This window comes from Xenopus laevis, chromosome 7S (assembly GCF_017654675.1).
Source record: "Xenopus laevis strain J_2021 chromosome 7S, Xenopus_laevis_v10.1, whole genome shotgun sequence".
Taxonomy (NCBI): Eukaryota; Metazoa; Chordata; class Amphibia; order Anura; family Pipidae; genus Xenopus; species Xenopus laevis.
In genome coordinates, this window is record NC_054384.1 from 29,123,704 (window position 1) to 29,144,637 (window position 20,934).

General features: G+C 40.6%; 1 protein-coding gene across 1 annotated transcript; it reads left to right on the top strand.

Annotated features, from left to right (window-relative positions):
- The first annotated feature begins 9,685 nt into the window (after positions 1-9,685).
- Positions 9,686-19,835, top strand: LOC108705772 (caltractin). Its single transcript, XM_041571083.1, has 6 exons — positions 9,686-10,457; positions 10,903-11,048; positions 11,964-12,068; positions 17,896-17,964; positions 18,533-18,567; positions 19,021-19,835. Exons 1-6 carry the CDS (start codon positions 10,341-10,343, stop codon positions 19,191-19,193), a joined length of 645 nt encoding a protein of 214 aa, XP_041427017.1. The 5' UTR covers positions 9,686-10,340; the 3' UTR covers positions 19,194-19,835.
- Positions 19,836-20,934: the final 1,099 nt, after the last annotated feature.

Consider the following 20,934-nt stretch of genomic DNA (forward strand, 5'->3'; position numbering starts at 1 on the left):
TTCTGCTAAATGAGGGATTTAAACTTACCAATGATACTGCTATTGGATGTGTGAAGCTATTCAGCAGCCCTGGGTCCAAATATTAATCCATATCATTCCAGGTTTTGCTTGCCCTTTAAGTTGAGGCATGGTAAGAGAGGCAGATCATGGGTTAAGCTTATTTATGTGCAAGGTACAGCTGTATTAGCTTCTTTGTTCTGTTTGGCCTAGGCCTTTTAAAGACATTTTGATATTAATCTCCTTGCCCCTGCTGGACATTGCTTTCCCACACTATTGAATACAGTAGAATGAAGCTGGTCAGGCCATCATACTGCACAAATCTTATTGATCATAGTGTCCATGCCAGCTGATCTTTATGAGTATTGGAAACAGGATACTTATTACTCCTGGGAGACGGTGCCATGATACCATGTTTTTATTGGAGCCTGGTATCCCTTGCACTGGTTTAAACTGGGTGAAGCTACAGTACAATAAGCTCCCAAGAAGTATTCTACTGAGCTTGGGTAGCACAAGAGATATCTGGGACCAATGAACACATCACATCGCTGTGCTCTGGTGAAAAGCACCCCGGGTCTGTGAAAATAACTGGAATGTTGAAGTAAAGAGGCGCCCACCCAAGACTTCTGAATCCAGCAGACTAACAACATGCTCTTTTCACCATGATCCAAATTTCTGACACAGGAAGCTAATGGAATTTCTTTGGTTCCCCTTAAATTCAATGTATGATACCAAATACATGAATGACTGACCCAAAAATCTATAGCATTTATATCTTATAGCTTATAGTATCACTGGGACTGCTCCAGACAAACTAAATATTCTAAAAGAGGAATCAAACTGAAAGTTTATGTTGTTTATTCCTCCTGGCACTGAGAGTACTCTGTAGAATTAAATAGATGTTTAATAGGTAGGTCCTGGCATTTTAAATACTCAGAGGCCCACACACACCACGATTGGCCCAATATTAAATCATGGTCTATGGCAGGGGTCCCCAACCTTTTTTTACCCATGGGCCACATTCAAATCTAAAACTAAGTTGGGGAGCAACACAAGCTTGCAAAAAGTTCCTGGGGGTGCCAAATATGAGCTGTGATTGGATATTGGTAGCCATTATGAGGACTTGCAGCCTACAGTAGGCTCTGTTTGGCAATACACAAGGTTTTTATGTTACTAAAGCCTTCAAGCCAGGGATTCAAAAAACAACGACGTGTTTTGAGGCCACTGGGAGCAACATCCAAGGGGTTGGAGAGCAACATGTTGCTCACGAGCCGCTGGTTGGGGATCACTTGTCTATGGCATCCCTTCTGGGTTAGGTCATTACTGTCACTCTGGGTTTGTGGCCCCCAAATGGTAGCTATTCTCTACTCCCTCCCGAAAGCTTTAGCTTGATTCCTCCCATAGAATCTTTATTTTGCATTCTTTGCTGCAGTCACAATGATGCTATCAATAAGCTATGAGACATATACCCTAATCCAAGCCCAAGTGCAATATGCAAAGTGTATTAAACCCATACCCACAATGCAGTGGTTTATTCCCATAATTCCAGCATTATTGTGGTCATGAGAGGCATTTGCACCTCACGCAATCGCATCAGATGTGCCACAACACACACAATTCCACCAAAAAGTTGTGGAGACGGGAGTTCATCATTTCTGGCACTTGGAGTTGATATGGCAACAAAGTCCAAAGTAGCTGTAGCACACAATTCAGTTTTGTTATGCAAAAAGTGACTTTTATTGGCTCATTGCAAACTTCAAAAACATGGCAACGTTTCGAGCCGCACAGGGCCCTTTCTCAAGCCTAAAATTACATTCAAAGTGCTGTGTTAAATAGACAATTGAAGGGGGGTGGTGTGACAACCAAGTGGGAGGGACCAGGAAATTATCCAATTAACAATTTGTTAAACTGCATCCACATTTGTTAAACATTTGTAGATCCAATGTATTCCACTTTTATCTCTAAGGTATATAAAAATATTAAAAAACGTCCATCATACAGACACCTTGTGCAAATTCATGTATCTTCATAAAACATTAAAATATCAGTGAAAATAGACAGTGCAATTCTACATTTTTTTTAAAACAGGTTTCTTACAAAATCTGAGAATTTTTAAACATAATTTGAGAAAATTTGAAAAAATTTGAAAAAAGTTTTTTGTTAGAAATACAGCAATCTGAGACTCAAGGTTAGTACCTCTACCGCATCAAATACCCATTCTTTCAAAGTATTTCGGGGTATGTAGACCATGTGCTGGTACTGGTCTTCAGATTGTTCTTTGTTCAGTGGCCTTAAAAGAAAAAATATCTTTAGTAATCATAAATATAATAAATTCAATAAGATACAATTATGTACAAAGAAGTCTGCGTACCTACTGATATATAAACATTGCTGGTGTATAGTCCTTATTTAGACCCCGTGGCCACACTGTGTCTAGTCTATGAATCCACTGCATCTCTAGTTTGTGTAAAGCCAGTAATCTATTACCTCCTCTTCTGGGTATTGGGACTGTGTCAATAACCTGATATTTTAATTGACTCACTGTGTGGCCAGATTTTTGAAAATGTGCGGGTACAGGTAGGGCAGTTTGTCCTGTACGAATCGTTGATTTGTGCTTAGATATACGATCCTTAATTTTCTGTGTTGTTTCCCCCACATATAATAGGCCGCAAGGACACTTTAATAAATACACCACAAAGGACGATTCACACGTAAAGTAATGTTTGATATTGTATTGTTTGCCAGAGTGTGGATGATGGAATGTGCTCCCTTTTATTACTGAATTACACTGACAGCAGTGGAGGCAGGGAAAGGTGCCAAATTTAGGATTTTGTAGAAACGGTCCCCTTTGGGGCTTCCGACTGCCCACATCAGCTTTAAAGGAGAAGGAAAGCCCCAGGGCGCAAAACCCCTCCCCCCTCCCGTGTATTGCCCCCCCTCCCTCCTCCCCCCTGGCCTACCCCTCCCGCTGGGCAAATGCCCCTAACTTGTTACTCACCCCTCTGCGCAGGTCCTGTCCACGGAGTTCACAGTCGCCATCTTCTCCCACGCGCGTCTTCTTCCTGCTCTGACCGGCGTCTTCTGGCGCATGCGCAGTAGGAACAGGTACCGGTACAGCACTATTGCGCATGTGCCGAATGTCACGAAGTTTTCCGATTTCACTTCGTGACATTCGGCGCATGCGCAATAGAGCTGTACCGGTACCTGTTCCTACTGCGCATGCGCCAGAAGACGCCGGTCAGAGCAGGAAGAAGACGCGCGTGGGAGAAGATGGCGACTGTGAACTCCGTGGACAGGACCTGCGCAGAGGGGTGAGTAACAAGTTAGGGGCATTTGCCCAGGGGGACAGGTAGGCCAGGGGGGAGGAGGGAGGGGGGCAACACAGGGGAGGGGGGGAGGGGTTTTGCGCCCTGGGGCTTTCCTTAACCAGCCGATCCCTTAGATTTTTAGCCCTTTTGTAGGCCAACATTGGTGGTAGGTTGAAACTTTGAACTTCTGGAAGACAAGACTGTAAAATATGCCAATGTTTGTGAATGATCGTGACTTGGAGTTGATATGGCGTCTGATCCTTTAGGAGGACACAAATACCTTTACTAAATGGTGTCAACTTGATTGACCTGTGGTGCTTAGTGCCCTTCTGGAGAGGCCAACGAGTGATGAGAGGTCCTCCCCTTCATTGGCATAGGTAGCTGAGGGAGTATATGGGTGCCCCTGCACACTCCAAACTTGTGGCCACTGGATGTGCAGCTGAAAAATTCCCCCATCTTGCCACCTGCAATATGCATATTATGGATCCAGCAGGCCCAGGTGCAAACTTACCCCCCCCCACTCCCAGTAGTTACACCACTGTTCCCCTTAATATAGTGAATTCCCCTGTGAGCCAGAGTCATAAACTCATGTGAATGTAACACTGTTTCTAAAAGCAATTATGAGTTTGAAATCATTCATCAAATTAAATGTTGCATGCATAAAATACCACTTACATCAAATTGCCCTGGCACATTTATAACATGCCACAGAAAGAGCTTAAAAATTAAAGGCGATAATAAATCAATGACAGCATTTTTCAAGTGACTTTTACAAATGACTATTTTCCAGTAAAATTTTTATTTTATTAGATGAGTGGTGAGATGTGAAGCTGCTCAAAACTACAACTCCCAGCATCATCAGCTAACTATTCACAAATAGAGAATCAGATGGCACACACATGAGCATCCGTGCTAAATAGTTGAAATTTATTGAGATCCCCACAATGTTTCGGAGGCACAGCCTCCTTTCTCAAGTGTAAATTGGTACGCAGGTACCAATTTACTTTCTTTCTTAATTTCTTCTTTCATAAGTGTAAAATGGTACACCGGTATATATAGGTGCACAACAGCTACGACAGACTTAAATACCTTACGGAGCACAGATGATAAAATACATCTATTAGAAGATTTGAGCAAGAGACTCGTTAGCTTGAATATGCACTCCATTATGTTGGTAGAATATGCCAAGGTTGAGCATATCCCAAGGGACCTACGTATAAAGAACCAACCAGCGTTGTTGAAAGACCATAGCGAATACCTGGAGAAATGGCAATGTATTTTGAACAAGGCAAGTTTGGATCTGATATACCTAACCATACAATACCTGCAACCAGAGATACAGCGCACATCGACTGAAATTAAAAGACAGAGTTAAACAAGAGGAGTATGAATCGTTGAATGCACAACTTACGGCGAATCTTGACAAACTCACATGTTTGTGAGTGACATCCTTCAGATGAAACTACGGAAGTACAGACCTGATACAGAGTATTATTCCCACAGACGGGTGTATAATTGGCAGGAATAGAAGGCAGAGCGTAGGAGATGGAAGAAACAGGGACGCCGGGGAGCGCACAGCAGTGACGTCACCTCCCAGTCGACAGACAGTGAGGCTGAAACTGAGCAGCGGGCGCCACATAGGAACCTAGGCAGACGGAACCAGGCGCAGGATGAACAAGGGGATTGTATTTTAGCCGGAGGCCTGGAGGATGTCCCCAATGTTCCACATCCTCGACCGCAACAGGCAAGACACGCCAGAGGCCGACAATGTATTTTAAACGATCAAGCAGGCTGTTACTGCCAGCCATGGGTAAATTTAAAAAATAGAAAAATCCTTACTTATAAACCCTGAAATTGCACAATGATTCGACTTAATGGTCTTTTAAAGAATTGGTATATCATATATGTGAGTCGTCCTTTAATTGTCAATTCATGATAAAAAGACATATACAACTCTTGTCCAAGGATGAATTTAATGCCCTGACAGAATTGAGTAATAATTCACAGATCACTATCAAAAATGCGGACAAGGGGGGCGCGACGGTTGTCATGGATAAGGATAAATACTTAGGGGAAGCATTTAAGCAATTGACCAATACTGAATATTATGAAAGGTTGAAGCAGGGCCGTAACTAGGGGTAGGCAGAGTAGGTACGTGCCTTGGGCGCAAAGCTGGAGGGGCGCAAGGCACGCACCTTCTCTGCCTCTCCTATCCCTAGTACGGTCCGCTCTCTGGCTGGCATGTGTGTTTGTTTGCGCATACATGCGCTGTCCCTTTCGCGCTGCCTCATTTTTTTGCGCATGTGCACACAAAGGTTATTTTGCGCATGCGCTCGCATGAACGGTTCTTCGCGCATGCGTGTGCGCCACTGTGGGGCGCTCCAACTAGCCAGGCTTCCTAGAAATCCAGGAAGCGGTCAAAAATGCTAAATCAGGCAAATCCCCAGGTCCTGATGGCTACTCTGCCAGATACTATAAACAATTTGCGGAAATTCTAGCCCCTCAGATGGTAACACTTTTCCAATCTTTCATGGAAGGACATCCCCCTACTCTACACAAGCAAGGAGCGACTATATGCATGATTCATAAAGAGGGAAAGGATCCGATGAACTGCGAAAGCTATCGCCCTATATCACTGATCAATGTGGACATGAAGCTGTTCGCAAAAATTCTAGCTACTAGATTAGCTCCACATCTTCCTTTGCTGGTACACCCGGACCAAGTGGGCTTTATCCCTGGCAGACAGGCGGGGGATAATGTCAGGAAAGCCATCACTCTTATATATTTGGCAGAGAAACAATCCACTACTACAATGCTACTGTCGTTAGATGCTCAAAAGGCCTTCGATAGGCTGAACTGGAAATATATGATGACAGTACTAGAGAACATACAAGTACCGCTTCCCTTTTTGCGGGGATTCCAACAGCTATACAATGCCCCATCAGCTAAGGTTGCAATGATGGGTACACTTTCGAAGGAGATCAAGATAGAAGGGGGGACAAGACCAGGGTGCCCACTCTCTCCTCTGTTGTTCGCCCTCTCTCTGGAGCCATTGGCCAATGCCATAAGAAACCACCCGCAAATAAAAGGAATTGGGGTAGGTGAAACACACCACAAAATTGGCTTATATGCTGACGACATTCTCCTGACTCTGAGCTCACCCCAGACCTCACTACCACACCTTAACGAGCTGCTGGACCAATTCAGCCTTATATCGGGGTTTAAGATCAACAACTCTAAATCGCAAGCATTATCAATCAGGATGCACCCTACAGAGAAAAAGCTACTTCAAGCCAATTTTGACTTCCAGTGGCAAGATAGAGCCATTAAATACCTTGGAATACAGCTAACGGTCAAGTATGATTCCCTATATGACTGCAACTATGTCCCACTAATCGCCTCCTTAAAATCAAGCTTGCAAACCTGGAGCAAATATGGGCTATCTTGGTTTGGCCGTATTTCAGCGGTGAAGATGACATTGCTTCCTAAGATACTGTACCTCTTCAGAGTCCTTCCAATAAACTTTCCGGAGAAGACGGACAATTCCCTGCAGAAAGCCATTACACAGTTCATTTGGGATAATAAGCGTCCCAGAATCAAATTGGACATAATGACTAAACCGAAAAGCATGGGGGGAATAGGGGTGCCACACATATTTAGATATTACATGGCAGCGAGATTATCAGAGATGGTGGCTATGCATAGGAGCCCGATCATGCCATGGCTTGATGTCGAAAATGTGAATCTGGCTCCGCTTGCAATGGATCAGATCATCTGGATCCCGGAAAAAGACAGAGTTATACCTGATCATCTTCCCCCTACTTCAATGCATTCGATACAACTTTGGGACAAATACAGAGAAAAACTACAACTATCCCCATGCGACACTATGTTTTGCACATTCCTGGGAAACAAAAAATTCCCACCTGGGGTAGAAACACGAGACTTCCTCCCATGGATTGACAATAAAGCCCATCTATGTACAACCTTAGTCAAAGGACGAGAAATACGTACCTTTCAAGACCTCAAAGACAGCCTACAGCTGCCAAACGGTCAGTTCTTCCGTTATCTACAAATACGCCATTTTATATCTCAAACCTTTCTGCAGGGCAATGCATCCCCACCAACCCCCACACAATTTGAACTCATGTGCAATTCCTCAAACCAATCTGCTCACCTGATCTCAAGCCTGTACAATAAACTCTCTGAGGATAATACCACCTTAGCACAAATGTATATGACCAGATGGGAAGAAGATGTACAGGAGACAATTGAAAATGAAAAGTGGCAGACAATCTGGCTGAAGGCCAGTAAGACGTCAGTGTGCACAATAATACTGGAGAAGGCCTACAAACTGATATTTAGATGGTACATGACCCCGTCAAAGCTGGCCCATTTATCGAAAAACACTCACTCTCCGCAATGTTTTGGGGGATGTGGAGAACGGGGTACATTTTATCACATGTGGTGGACCTGCGAGATAGTTCAGGCGTTCTGGAAGATGATAGCCCATATTCTATCAGCTATTTTCAAACAACATATTGAGCCCGAACCCTTGTCATTTCTTCTAGGCCTACCTCTTAATACATTGACAACCTCTGATTCCAATAAACCAGCGACACATATACTTACGGCAGCAAAAACACTAAGGGCGGCCAAGCGGAAGAGCACCTCTCTACCTATCGCTCTTATCGCTAAAGTAAATTGGATAAGAAACATGGAAACTATTAGAGCATATTTGCAGGGCAAAGACTATCAAAATGGCCTATTATGGCTCCCCTGGGCGGAATATGAGACAGCTCAGACGGAAACGAATTGACTCACGGACTTGGCTCCTCTGCACTCACCCTCTGACCCCTCCCCATTTACTCTTTCCCCCTTTCCCTTTCTTCTCTTGTTCCTATAACTTTTTTCCCCTTTGAGAACTACAGAAAAGCATCATTAACGGATTAGGCAATCCCGACCATGTAACACAGGTTGAACAATAGTATACGATGATAATAAAGATAACGACATGTTCAGTTACGAAATATGAAGGTTTATTTGACACATAGAGTTTCATGTATAGAAATGCTTACAACTATGTCATGCCAATCTGTGATAATGTGACCAGTTTTCCAACTTACATACTCTTACATGTGCTAATGATATGCTTGTTTAACAGAAAATTAAAATCTTTAAATAAATAAATAAAAAAAAAAAAAGAATAACGGTGACACATAGGAAATAGAAAGTCATTGGAAAAAGTTATTATTTCTGGTGCTCTGTCTGAAAACAACTAGTTTTTTGAAGGTGAACCACCCCTTTAAGCCCAATCCTTTAATTACAGGTTTGAGATCTCTTATACAGAAATCAGTTATCCAGAAAGCTCTGAAATACAGCAATGCTAATGTAGAAATAAATATCTTATTTTTGATTGATTTGCTTTTTTTGTATCTGTAATAATGAGAAATGAACTGCACTTGATAGTAAATAAGCCATGTTGCAGTGGCGTAACTACCGGGGGAGCAGGGGATGCGATTGGGCCAGGGCACCCCATCAGGGCCCCCACAGCAGCTCACGCGCCACGATTCCCGGCGGTTCCGGGTGTACGGAGGGGGCGGGGGACCCGGCAGCGCGTCCCGCGCCAGGGCCCGTCCACCTCTAGTTATTTTCACTGCCATGTGGAGTTGAGGATCTTAGTATTTAAACATTTTTCATGTATTGGACAGATTATATTTCGGGTTTCATAAGGCTGAAAACCGAACAGAAAGTTCAGACCGGAACAGGCCTTACAAAAACAGAACTGTTTGGGTCAAAACCGAAAAGGTGGCAACCCTAACTGTATCCAAAGTAAAGCAGTGCCTTCCCAAAGGTAAAGAAACCTATAAAACATAAAATAAGTAGGCAAATATAACTAAATGTTCTATACAATTACACACAAAGTGGTTCCTGGCATCAGGGCTGGTCCTATCAAATGTGGGGCCCAATTGGGACCATGTTGGCGGGACCCTAGACAAATTGTTGCTGGCTACTGACACACCAAGTATTTAGGAAAATAAGGGCATACAGGCACAAAATAGAAAGGAAAGGGGCAGACAAGGTAAGAGAGTGAGAGGGATGAAATAGGGGCACATAATAGGGGCACACAGGGTAAGAGAGAGAGGGAGGAAATAGGAGAGTGGACTGGGCCAATTAGTTTGGGGCTGGGCCGATTCAGCTTGGGAGCAGGCTTGGTTGGATTGGGGGCAGGCAAGACCTATCAAGGTTGGAGGAAAGCTGGGCCTATGAGAGTTGGGGGCAGGCTAGACCTATGGATTTGGGGATGGGCTGGACTCTCAAAGTTGGGGGCAGGCCAGGCAGCATCATGTGCTGAGGGAAATATTATCTGTGCTGCCCTGTGGTGCAGGGCCCCCCAGAAGTGCGGGGCCCTATTGGGCCCAATTGGTCCAATAGGCCTAAGGCCGGCACTGCCTGGCATGTATTTGTTAACGATACCCATTTGCGAATGTTAAATTGTGTTTATTGGTGTAATTAGTTCTATAGTGTTGCTTGAGACAACTACACAGTGAGCTTGGAAAACTGTGAAGCTTAAATGCAGTGAAATTCTACCCATCATTTTCACCAAATCTTGAATAGGCTCAAAAACGTAAAAAAGTTGCTTAAATTTGAATACAAGTTGGGCCGGAACTAAGGGCAGGCACGTTCCTCAAAAGCAGCCAACCCCTAGTCCGCCAATCAAAAAGGAAACGCACGCGCGTCCTCCTTTGGGGACGGTTGCGCACGGGCGTCTTCCTTTGCGCACGGATGCGCACTCGCGTCCTCGTTTACGCACGGCCGCGCGGGGGAGCACGACGTGCCCGGATGTGTTGCTCGGCACTGGTTCTGGAGAAACCTGGAAACCAGAAAGCAGCGTTCTCTGCAACTGAGCTCTAAGCAGGTGCCCTCTAGTGGCGGTCGCGCTGGATTCCATCTCACTTGGTTACCAAGACAAACAAATGTTATGAGCAGCACGCCTGGCTGGGGAGACACAACGAGAAAGTGCTCGCGGCGAATATGCTGAGGACCAAAAAGAAAACTAAGAAGAAAACCATTAAAAAAACATCTTCAACAAATGTGAAAAAGGAGTCGATTCCTGAAGCGCAGCTTCCCAAGAGAGTTCCTGGAGAAAAGGTAGGAGCAGAGACAGGAGCTGGGAGAGACCTATGAAAAGAGCAAGATTAGGCTGTACCATGAATCAGTCAGACATTAAATAAGTGATGTTCCAAATGAATAGCTTGCTGCCATTTAAATGTTATACACTAGAAAAACACCTTGTTATTAATGGCATTTGTCATTGTGACTACTGTAAGTGGGAGCATCACATCATAGGTTAATGTTGTGGCTCACATTTCCATGTTGTTTAGCTGATTCTCTGATAAACCACAGATTTAGAGACAGTACAGATGGAATAAGATCACAGCCTAGCTGTGTAAAATGCTATGGTGGGCATCATCGGCCCCTGGGACTCTGGGCGGACAACCATCATCACGTTCACTCTAAAATGTGTGATCACACAGGCACACATTGATTTGGAATCTAGCGCATATAATAAATTGTTAATTTTTTTCTAATTAAGCTTTTAGCAGCTCTGCAAGAATGGAAATATGTATTGCAAGCCCAACCAGTGTCCAGAACGATCACAGAAATGGAAAGCAATAATACAGAGCAGGATAGCAAAGAGCTCAGGCTTGTTTTCAAGTGTGTTGATGTCCATAAAACAGGGTAAGTTCTTTTCATAGTTCCTGGAAATTAACACTTTTTAATCATATTTTACAAGACATACTGTTGGACCCCAAATTCTGGCAATACCATTAATATTATGTGAAACATGTAAAGCAAAACCAATTTATCTTAATATTAATCCACTTATTCTTCCAGTAATGCTGGAGGATATGTTATGAAAATTAAAATGGCTTTTCTCTTTACTTAAGGTCAGTAGATTATAGATTCTTTCACTATACAATCCAACCTAGAAAGAGCCCAAAAGAGTAATAAGCACAACTAGTTCTTACTCTTTCTTTGGCCCTTTATCAGTTTTATAATTTACCAAAGTAGTAATCTTTAAGGCTTCTGTATTCAGGCACCAGTAAGATTTCTCTTGATCTACAACAACCAGGTATTGTGGATCTGATATTTGTTGAGAATACTCAACTGTCATTGACCAAAGTCACTAGACAAAGTCTCCACAACAGGATACGGTTCATTTATTTATTTATAATTTATGCCCTTGCTCATTCCCTATGTAATGTCATTAATAAGCACATATTTGAGTTTCAAGGATGGTAAAGGCACTAGTTGTTTCAAGGTTACCTAAAAATGTTGGCTTCATACTGTATTTGTTATGTGACTCATTTTATCTTTTGAAACCCTTGTGAATTCCCAGGCTATTTGGGGCTTCAGCTGCATTGATGTAGAAATCTTTAGGGGGTGTATACCCAATTTCAGGAGCCTTGTTTAGCTTGACTGTGTAGCTGCTATTTAATCACACCATAGTAAGACTTTCAGTAGGGTTGAATGACTGTAAGACTAAAATGCTAATGCAATGAGGCTGTTACCAGAATATGTGATTTGTAGTATTTAGTTGTTATCTTCAGCATGTTATTGAATAAATTCTTTTTTTTAATTTTTTTTTCCTAGATTCCTAAATGCAAGTGAAGTCCAGAGTGCTCTAGAGTTAATGGGATTTGTAATAAATGAACATGGTGAAGAACGTATCAAGAAATGGATGGATTTAAATAAAGGGTGAGATGATTTTCAAGAATGATATCTGAATGATTCATCTGCATAGAAATTAAAATAAAAAATAAAAAAAAACCTGGTTGATATCGGGCTGATCCGATCATGGGCCCTAGAGCCCAGCGATCATATCATAATGAAAACAATATGGGCGGTCGGATCACGGGACCACATCAACAAACTTTACAAAATTTTTACTCCTGTCCGATCAATGTCTGGCCGACTCTCAGCCAAATATCGATGGCCTATCTATAAAAGCATATACATCACCATATATGTGCACATTTTACAGCGACGTTTCGAGTCAAATTTGGCCCTTTCTCAATGATAGCATTGTTCACATGGCTTAAGAAAGGGACAATTTTTGCTCGAAACGTTACTGTAAAATGTGCACATTTATGGTGATGTATATGCTTTTTGTACTTTAATATAACCGTTTTGCATTAAGCTGTGAGTGCTGTCAGTTTCTTTGGCACTGAATATTGAGGAATTGCAAAAATAGACTTATTATGATTATTAGGATCATTAGATTTAGCCCCGTTGCATCATTATTAGACTTTAGATTAATGTTGACTAAGGCTGCCACTGGAGTGGTTGACTGAAACTAAAAAGTAATATCTGTTATCAATTGGTGCATTTAAGACAGTTTTTCTTTAAGTACAGAATACATTGGTACTATAAGATTATTATTTCTATTTTTAGTATTGTTTTCTTTGTCTTAAATATAAATTACTTAGCAACAACAATTCACACATTTAAATGAAAAAAAGAAATGCCTGATGCTGAAAGCAATACAAATTTTTTATAAACTTGACACTAGATGGGGCTCTTACTTTAAGTTGGCCAAACTTGCAAATATCTGTTTGTCTAACTAGTAAAAAAGATTTTTTTTGATATTTTTTGCCAGATTTGGTCACCCATGTGGTGGACCAAATCAGGTAGCTGTGTCCTCAGTTGCCTCCAATGAGTATTATTAATATCTTAGTTGGGATCAAGTACATGGAACCGTTTTATTATTAAAAAAAGGAAATCATTTTTAAAAATTTCTATTATTTTTATAAAATGGAGTTTATGGGAGATGTCTTTCGTGTAATTTAGGGCTTTCTTGATAACGGGTTTCCAGATGAAGGATCTCATACATGTACAGACATCCGTATTTGCCATACATATCTTAATAATCTAATGTGGTCAAAGTTCAAATGGATATTCAGCCTAGGTTTGCCAATAGAGACACTTTCTACCTTGTCTGTCTATGAGTGGCATTGGCTGCCCAGAGGACCAATTTGAGTGCAAAGTGTTGACATTTATATATGCAGCACTGGTGCATCTGCCAGGGTTGCTTTATGCAGGGGATTAAATGCAATGTGACCGGATGATGTAAATATGGCAACTCCCATACATAATTACAGGTTTTTTTTTTGTATCTTATAGAATGCATAATTCTAAACAACCTTTCAATTGGTCTTCATTGTTTATTTTTTATAGTTTTTGAATTATTTGCCATCTTCTTCTAACTCTTTCCAGTTTTCAAATGGGGGTCACTGACCCCATCTTAAAAACAAATGGCTACAAATGTATTGTTATTGCTACTTTTTATTACCTGCTTTCTATTCAAGCCTTTCTTATTCATACTCCAGTCTCTTATTCAAATCACTGCATGGTTACCAAGGTCATTTGGACCCTAGCAACCAGACTGCTGAAAATGCAAACTAGAGAGCTGCTGATTAAAAGCTAAATAATTTAAAAACCACAAATAATAAGAAATGAAAACCAAATGCAAATTGTCTCACAATATCACTTTCTACATCATATGAAAGTGAAGCAGGAAGGGGTGGAACCCTTAATATCAGAGGGGGGGTCAGCTGGTTGATTAGAACAAAAAAAAGCTGATATTCTGAACTCATATTTTTAGTCTGTCTACACAAATGAGGATCCAGTTAATGAAGGGTTCCTTCTTAATAGTCCCAATTCTAGTATTACAACTAATGATGCATGGTTCATACATGAGGAAATTCAATAGAGACAAGAACATGTTAAGATAAACAAAGGTCTGGGCCGGATGGTATTCATCCCAGGATACTTAGCGAGCTTAGCTCTGTGATTGCCAAACCTCTTTACTTAATTTTTCAGGATTCATTGAGGTCTGGCATGGTGCAGAGAGACTTGCGAAATTGCTAATGTGGTGCCTCTATTCAAAAAGGGATCCTGTTCTCAGCCTCAAACTATAGGCCAATTAGTCTGACGTCAGTGGTAGAAAAGCTTTTCCAAGGGTTAATAAAGTATAAGATACTGGATGTCATAGCAAATAATAATACATGAGTTTGTGCCAGCATGGTTTTATGCAGTAATAGATCCTGCCAGCCTCATCTGGAGTATGCAGTGCAGTTTTGGACTCCAGTCCTTAAGAGGGATATAAATGAGCTGGAGAGAGTGCAGACACTAAGTGCAACTAAACTGTTTAGAGGGATGGAAGACATAAATTATGAGAGGGGGACTGTCAAGGTTGGGGTTGTTTTCTCTGGAAAAAAGGCGAGGGGACATGATTACACTTTACAAGTATATTAAAGGACATAGAAAAATAGCAGAGGACCTTTTACCCATAAAGATCACCGTACCAGAGGCCACCCCTTTGACAAAAAGAACTTCATTGAAGCCTAGGGTTCTCACAGTCAGGACAGTAGTGTGGAATGCACTCCGGGGTGTTGTGTGGCTGATTCAGTTAATCCTTAAGAATGGCGGATGATTCTTGAAAAAGGAAGCAGTACCGGCACACAGTGCAATTCAAGTAGGGAATTAACCCTTACTGTTTATTCAGCGACACACAACGTTTCGGGGGCACTTCCCCTTCGATCAGGTGAACGAAGGGAGTGCCCCCCACGTTGTGTGTCGACTATAAACACGTAAGGTAATTCCCGCTACTTGAATTCACCGGTGTGCCGTACCTGCTTCCTTCTTTCGTGCAGTATCGTGGAAGTGCCGTTTTCCAGGTCTAGCACAGGTCTACACCCTTAGGCTCGGTGCACGTGAGTGTGGCTATATTTGGATGATTTCTTGGACAGACATAATATCAAAGGCTATTAGTATAGATATGGGTATATATATAATTTATGTGAAGTCTGGAGGGGTGTGTGTATGGATGTTGGGTTTTCATTTGGAGGGTTGAACTTGATAAACTTTGTCTTTTTTCTACCTGATTTAACTATGTAACTATGTTAACAAAAAGGTGAACAACCCCTTTAAGAAAATGGTACCCATAATAATGATATCTTTTCACAAGGCAGAGTATGGCACAGCATATTTTCTAGCCACAAGAAAAACAGAAGCCTTATTTTGCATAGCGCTGCAGATTGTTGCATTGCAGATAGGATGGTACCACTCCCCCCCCAAAATTACAGAACTGAAATTAACAGCACTTCTAAAGAAACAACATATTTAGTTTTACTGTATATTGAAAAAGCTTAATAAGCAAGTGTAAATATAGTAGTTTCCACTTCTTCTAGAAATAAAAAAAGAACATGATTATCTTCCACATATCACACGATTTGGCCTATGGCCCCAGTTCAGAATCTCAGTGTTGTCCCTGGCAGGGTTCTGCCCCTGACAGCTATGTTATGTTATGCTATAATAGCTACGGCCGATTTATATTAGCACTCTGTCTATCAGCACCTCTAATAGTGCATTCAATAGTAACACATTTTTATATTTTAATTGGTAAAGGTATGTGATCCATTATCTGGAAACCCATTATCTAGAAAGCTCTTAAATACAGGAGACTCCATTTTAATCAATAATTAAAAAATTTAACTTGCCCTTTCTCTGTAATAATTAAACAATTTCCCATACTTAATACCAGCTAAGCTATAACTAAAGTGGTTGTTCACCTTTCAACACTTTTTTCAATTTAGTTGTTTGCAGATTTTTCACCAGAAATAAAGACTTTTTTCAGTTTCGTTCTTTTTTTTTTTCTTTACCACATATCCAAAATGTAAGTTTAAGGGGGTTATTTACTAAACGTGAAAAATCACAAATTATATGGAATTTATTAAACCCAGAGGATGGAAAAGTCAGAATCTGAAAATGCGGCATCTCAGACCTGTCAAGGTTGCATATAAGTCAATGGGAGAAGTCCCAATTATTTTTTGATGTGCGTGGTTTTTTGGCAATACCCCGAAGTTTTCAGGCAAAATTCCGAGTTTTCTGGTGAAAAATCAGAAAAAATTGCGAAAATCGGATGAAAGATCCGAACAAATTGTGAAGATCTGTTTTTTCACGATATTTTCCCGTAAACAAAATTTTCCGGGAAAGTGTATTAATAAATAAGCCCAAAAAACCTGTGCGGATTTGGTTGGAGTTATTTTCAGGAAATACTGAGATAAATTCGGACTTTGATAAATAACCCCCTTAGTTTAATGTTTGTGTCTTTCATTCTGGCAGCCTCAGTAATTCAGGCGCTAATTCTGAACTGTTACAATTTGCTACTTAAAGAGATACTGACATCAGAAAATAACCTTTTTTATTATCTATTATAACATTGTTTTTGAATGCTATTCATAATTTTGCCATAAAAGTATTTGAATGATGCTTTTACTTTACCTTTCTTACTATCCTGTTCCTCTATGAGGGGGCTGCCATATTTGTGCAGCAGTAGTCCTTTAGCATTAAAAACTGTAACTGACGGGTTAAGAAGGGACAGTCAGGTTGGTAAAAGTCAGGTTTAGGAACTTCAAGTGACAATTACTTACAAAAGCATAACTGCGGCAGTGCAAGCGTTTCTAAGTGACATTACGCTGGTGATCGCTTCTGCCTAGTGAAACTTCATTAGTCCTCTTACCCTTAGGTCAATTTGAATAGGTGGGTACATTAAAGTCATATGGACGTCTTTATTAGAGATTGTGCAAATGCATGAAGTGGCCACTTTTTATTACAAATGTCCAAGGAACCTGTATAAAGACAGGAGAGATCCCATAATGCCTTACACATGAGTCCACCCTAAAATGAATTTTCCATGCCCCTGAAATGTCTGGGGAAAATATTAACCCAAAAAAGTTTAATAGTTAGGACTTTTGCAGGCAACCCCGCTTTAAAAAAGGAAAAGTCGCCAGCGTTTTTACAACTTTAAAGCATTTCCGGAAGACAAGATATGATGTAACTTACATAAGATTGAGGAAGATGTAGCTTCACTTTAGCAATTTGCCTGGTCTGAGTTGGTGAAGTCAACTCTGGCAAAAGAAGTAATGTTCAGTAAAATTCGAGTAACGACCGTTCGCCAGAGCAAAAAGTCGCCTGGTGATAGAGTGCCAATGAACGCTACCAACGGTCCCGTTCACTAGCAAATTATCACCTACACCTGTTAGTAAATTAGCGATGTCCCTGCATATGGGATTTCTGGCGAAATGTCACTAGCATTAGCCACTTCGCCCTTTAGTAAATATTCACAAATGTATTCAGTGTTTTTTGGGGTTGTGTTCTACCACCCTGAAATTCATGATATAACAGAGGTCATTCATTCCTATTGTGGTTGTACCCACTGACCACCACCGTTTGTTTAGTTCTGTGCAGTGGTTACAGGGATCATGGTATTCTAGTACCATTAACAAACTTTCTTGGAGTATGGGGTTCCATTGCCATACAGCAAGCCTTTACAAAATGTGATCTAACCATGAAACTCCCACAATGACCCCTGTAAATGACTCCAGTGTTAGAGATTTTGGTGATCAGATTCCAGCTTGTAAAATAATTGTGGGCCTTTGATAAACTGAGGATGTGCATTATTTCTGCTACTATCCGTTATGAAATATATTCATTATTTTCACATTTGTTTGTACAATTTTAGGAGTCTTGGATTTTGTGGGTTTCAGGAGCTCATTGCAGATTGGCATGGTGTAACCAGGGATTTCTACAAGTGTGATGGACAGAAGTATGTTCCTAAGTAGTAAATCTGACCTTACCGTAATTATTGATAATTTAAATCCAGCACTTGCAGAAAGAAAAGGACCATACACGTCTGTTCAGTATGCAAATGTTTCTCACTCTGAGTTTATTTACAATCTACAAAAAATTATAAAAAGCAAATCGGCAGTTTACACCCCCTAAGCTTGCGGTTAAGCTATATAGCTTCAAAATGGAAAATTACAAGAACTACGAAAGTTTAGTCTATATATCATTCAAATGGAAAGCAAAAGTATAAAGTCTCTTATGCGCGTTTAATTCAGCAGTCGTCTTCAGGAAACAGGTTGCAGAGTGCATAACCACAAACGTATGTGACCTCCTTAGCACAAGCCGTTTCTATGAAGAGGTTCCTCTTGGTTACGGACCTAGCGAGATATCTGGGTTATAAACATTCTGAGCAGGAAATATGTTTTGCAAAATAGCTTGTGCAAGGAAATATATCAGACATGCAAGCAGTATGGCAGTAAAATAGACTTTTTAAATGATAGTAAACAGAATAGACTGACCAGTCCACCACACAAGGAGCTCAAGAAAGGATTTTCTATGATTGATCATGGTGAGAAAATAATTGAAGACCTACAGTATTATCTGTAATTCTAAAATTACTTTACAAATTGTCAAGTAATCAGATCAGGATAGTGTGTGATTCCAGATAAAGCCACAGTGATGTCATATATTTAAGTTTTAATGACTGCAGATGTAATTAATGACTGCAAGTGCAATTGCAATGTTCCCTGCAGTCAGTTACTGGTAAAAAAAAACCTGTTCTTAAACTCTTAGCAAATAGAAATATTAGGCTATACCCCAGGAAATTGCAGAGATTAATAAATTAAATGGAATGGCCATTTTTCTAAACTGTAATGAAATTCTATTGACGATATCAGATGTCATAGTAAAAGCTAGTAAATATAGCCCTATATTCATGTCTTATTATGTAGGAAGTAAATATTAGAATTATATGTATGATGCCAGTTAAAATATGGAATGGATGTCTGACTTTTTTTTTCAGATAAAGATGGAAAAATTACCATAAGTGATTTGAGTGCAGCCTCCAAGATGGCAGGAATTCATTTGTCACGCCAGGAGCTTGAAGAGATGATGGCAGAAGCTGATCAAAATGGAGACCATGCCATTGACATTAGTGAATTTATTGAAATTATGCTAAAAACCAACCTGTTTTAGAGACAGATTATTCATAGTCAGTCAACAGCAATATAAACTCATTGTTAGTTTGTCATATACAGCACAGAAATAGGAAACAAATTACTTGCAGTTATTATGTGTCTGGGTGACAGAATACCATGAAATGAAGAATGCTTGCCTTCTCCTGACCACAACAATGATGTTGCAAATTAAATATAGATATTAGCCTATTTGAGATAACTATTGGCTGCTCTGCATATTAGCACTCATTTTCAAAGCAAGTAGATGACCACAAATAAGATTTCCAGTGTAATTGCAGGAACCAGTATAACAGCGTGTATCACATCCCATATGCGATTGACCAATGTGGACACACACTTCTGATTTGGTGTGTTCTATTGTGCTGTCCCCTCTTACAGCACAATATTGCAAACTTAAAACTTACAATCTAAGATGCCTATCATATTATACTCATTATGGTCAATTTTATTAGGAACCAATTAATTAAGTGTGGGAGGAAACTGAAGTAGCTGAAGGAAACCAATGCAATCATTGGTATACAGATGGTTTCGCACAACAGGCCCCCGAAATCTTCAACATTATCAGTAGAGAGGCAGAGAATTAGCTGGATACTTTGGATTTTATTACGGGGACTTGGGGCACTTGACATGCTTAAAAGTAAAACTCATGTGGGTCAATTGGCCCCCCTTGCCCCACTTCACATAGATGCCTAGCATTGTCCCATATGCTTTTGACAGACATTTCACTGTAAGTTTAGAATATTGTAAGATTGTACAGCATTGCCTATCCTAAATAAAGCTTACATATTATTATACATTCATACATACACTTTTATATGCATTGCACCCAGACCCTTTTCATGCAGATGTTGCTCCAAAGGGGAAGTCAGGCATTCCTACCAAGCTTTATAAAAATGTATATGATTTTATACCACATTGTGCATTTTTATAATTAAATACACACTTTTAAAAAACAAGCCCCTTTCTGTTACTGGTGGGTGCAGGGCCCCACCAGGGCTGCTGCCCAGGGGCACCCGCACCCTCCAAGGGACTCCTGCCTCACCCCCTACAGGAGCCACCCGCCCTCCCCGAGTGCGGGTAAATATAAACCTACCTTCAGCGCATCGGGGAATGGAGATCAGTGGCCTGGAGGAGCACCGGCAGGGATCGGCCCAGTCCGACCCTGGTCACATGTCTGAAATTGTCTCTTGTTCATCTGTGCTTTAAGCTCCATTGTAATTTCTGGAAGGTTATTTTCTAATGTGATTTATTTGTGCATTTCTGTGAGTCACTGACTGATTTCCCTTGCTCTAACTGGCTGATTCCAGGATGAGTCTGCAACGTGCAATGCACTACTGACACATGGCAGCATATAGTTGATCACAGTAGGAAACAAATTGTTAGGTTGAGGAAGCACACTGATCTGAATATAAAAAGTGCGCACAAAAAAGGGCTGACCGATGTGGTAAGTTTTGAGTTTTTCAGACAATTCCTATTGGAAACAATATCTGAAAACCTTTGAATTGATTTAATGTGGGCAAATAAGGTTTTCATTGTATTTGCACTTAATAAAGTTCTGATTTTTAGAGCTTTTTTGAAATATAGGAAAACCACAAATTTTTTGAGATTTGTGGAAAAGAAAAGCAATTTCTTTGTTAGTAAATGGGCCCCCTAAACTTAATTTTAATCAAAATGCATTTTTTTTAAATATCTTGTAACTGATCCAAACTAAGATATAATTAACCCATGTTGGAAGACAA

Coding starts and splice junctions, on each gene's coding strand:
- LOC108705772 (XM_041571083.1), top strand. CDS start 10,341: ATGCTGAGGACCAAAAAGAAAACTAAGAAGAAAACCATTAAAAAAACA. Junction 10,458..10,902: donor AGAGAGTTCCTGGAGAAAAG/GTAGGAGCAGAG, acceptor TTTCTAATTAAG/CTTTTAGCAGCTCTGCAAGA. Junction 18,568..19,020: donor ATTTTCTATGATTGATCATG/GTGAGAAAATAA, acceptor TTTTTTTTTCAG/ATAAAGATGGAAAAATTACC.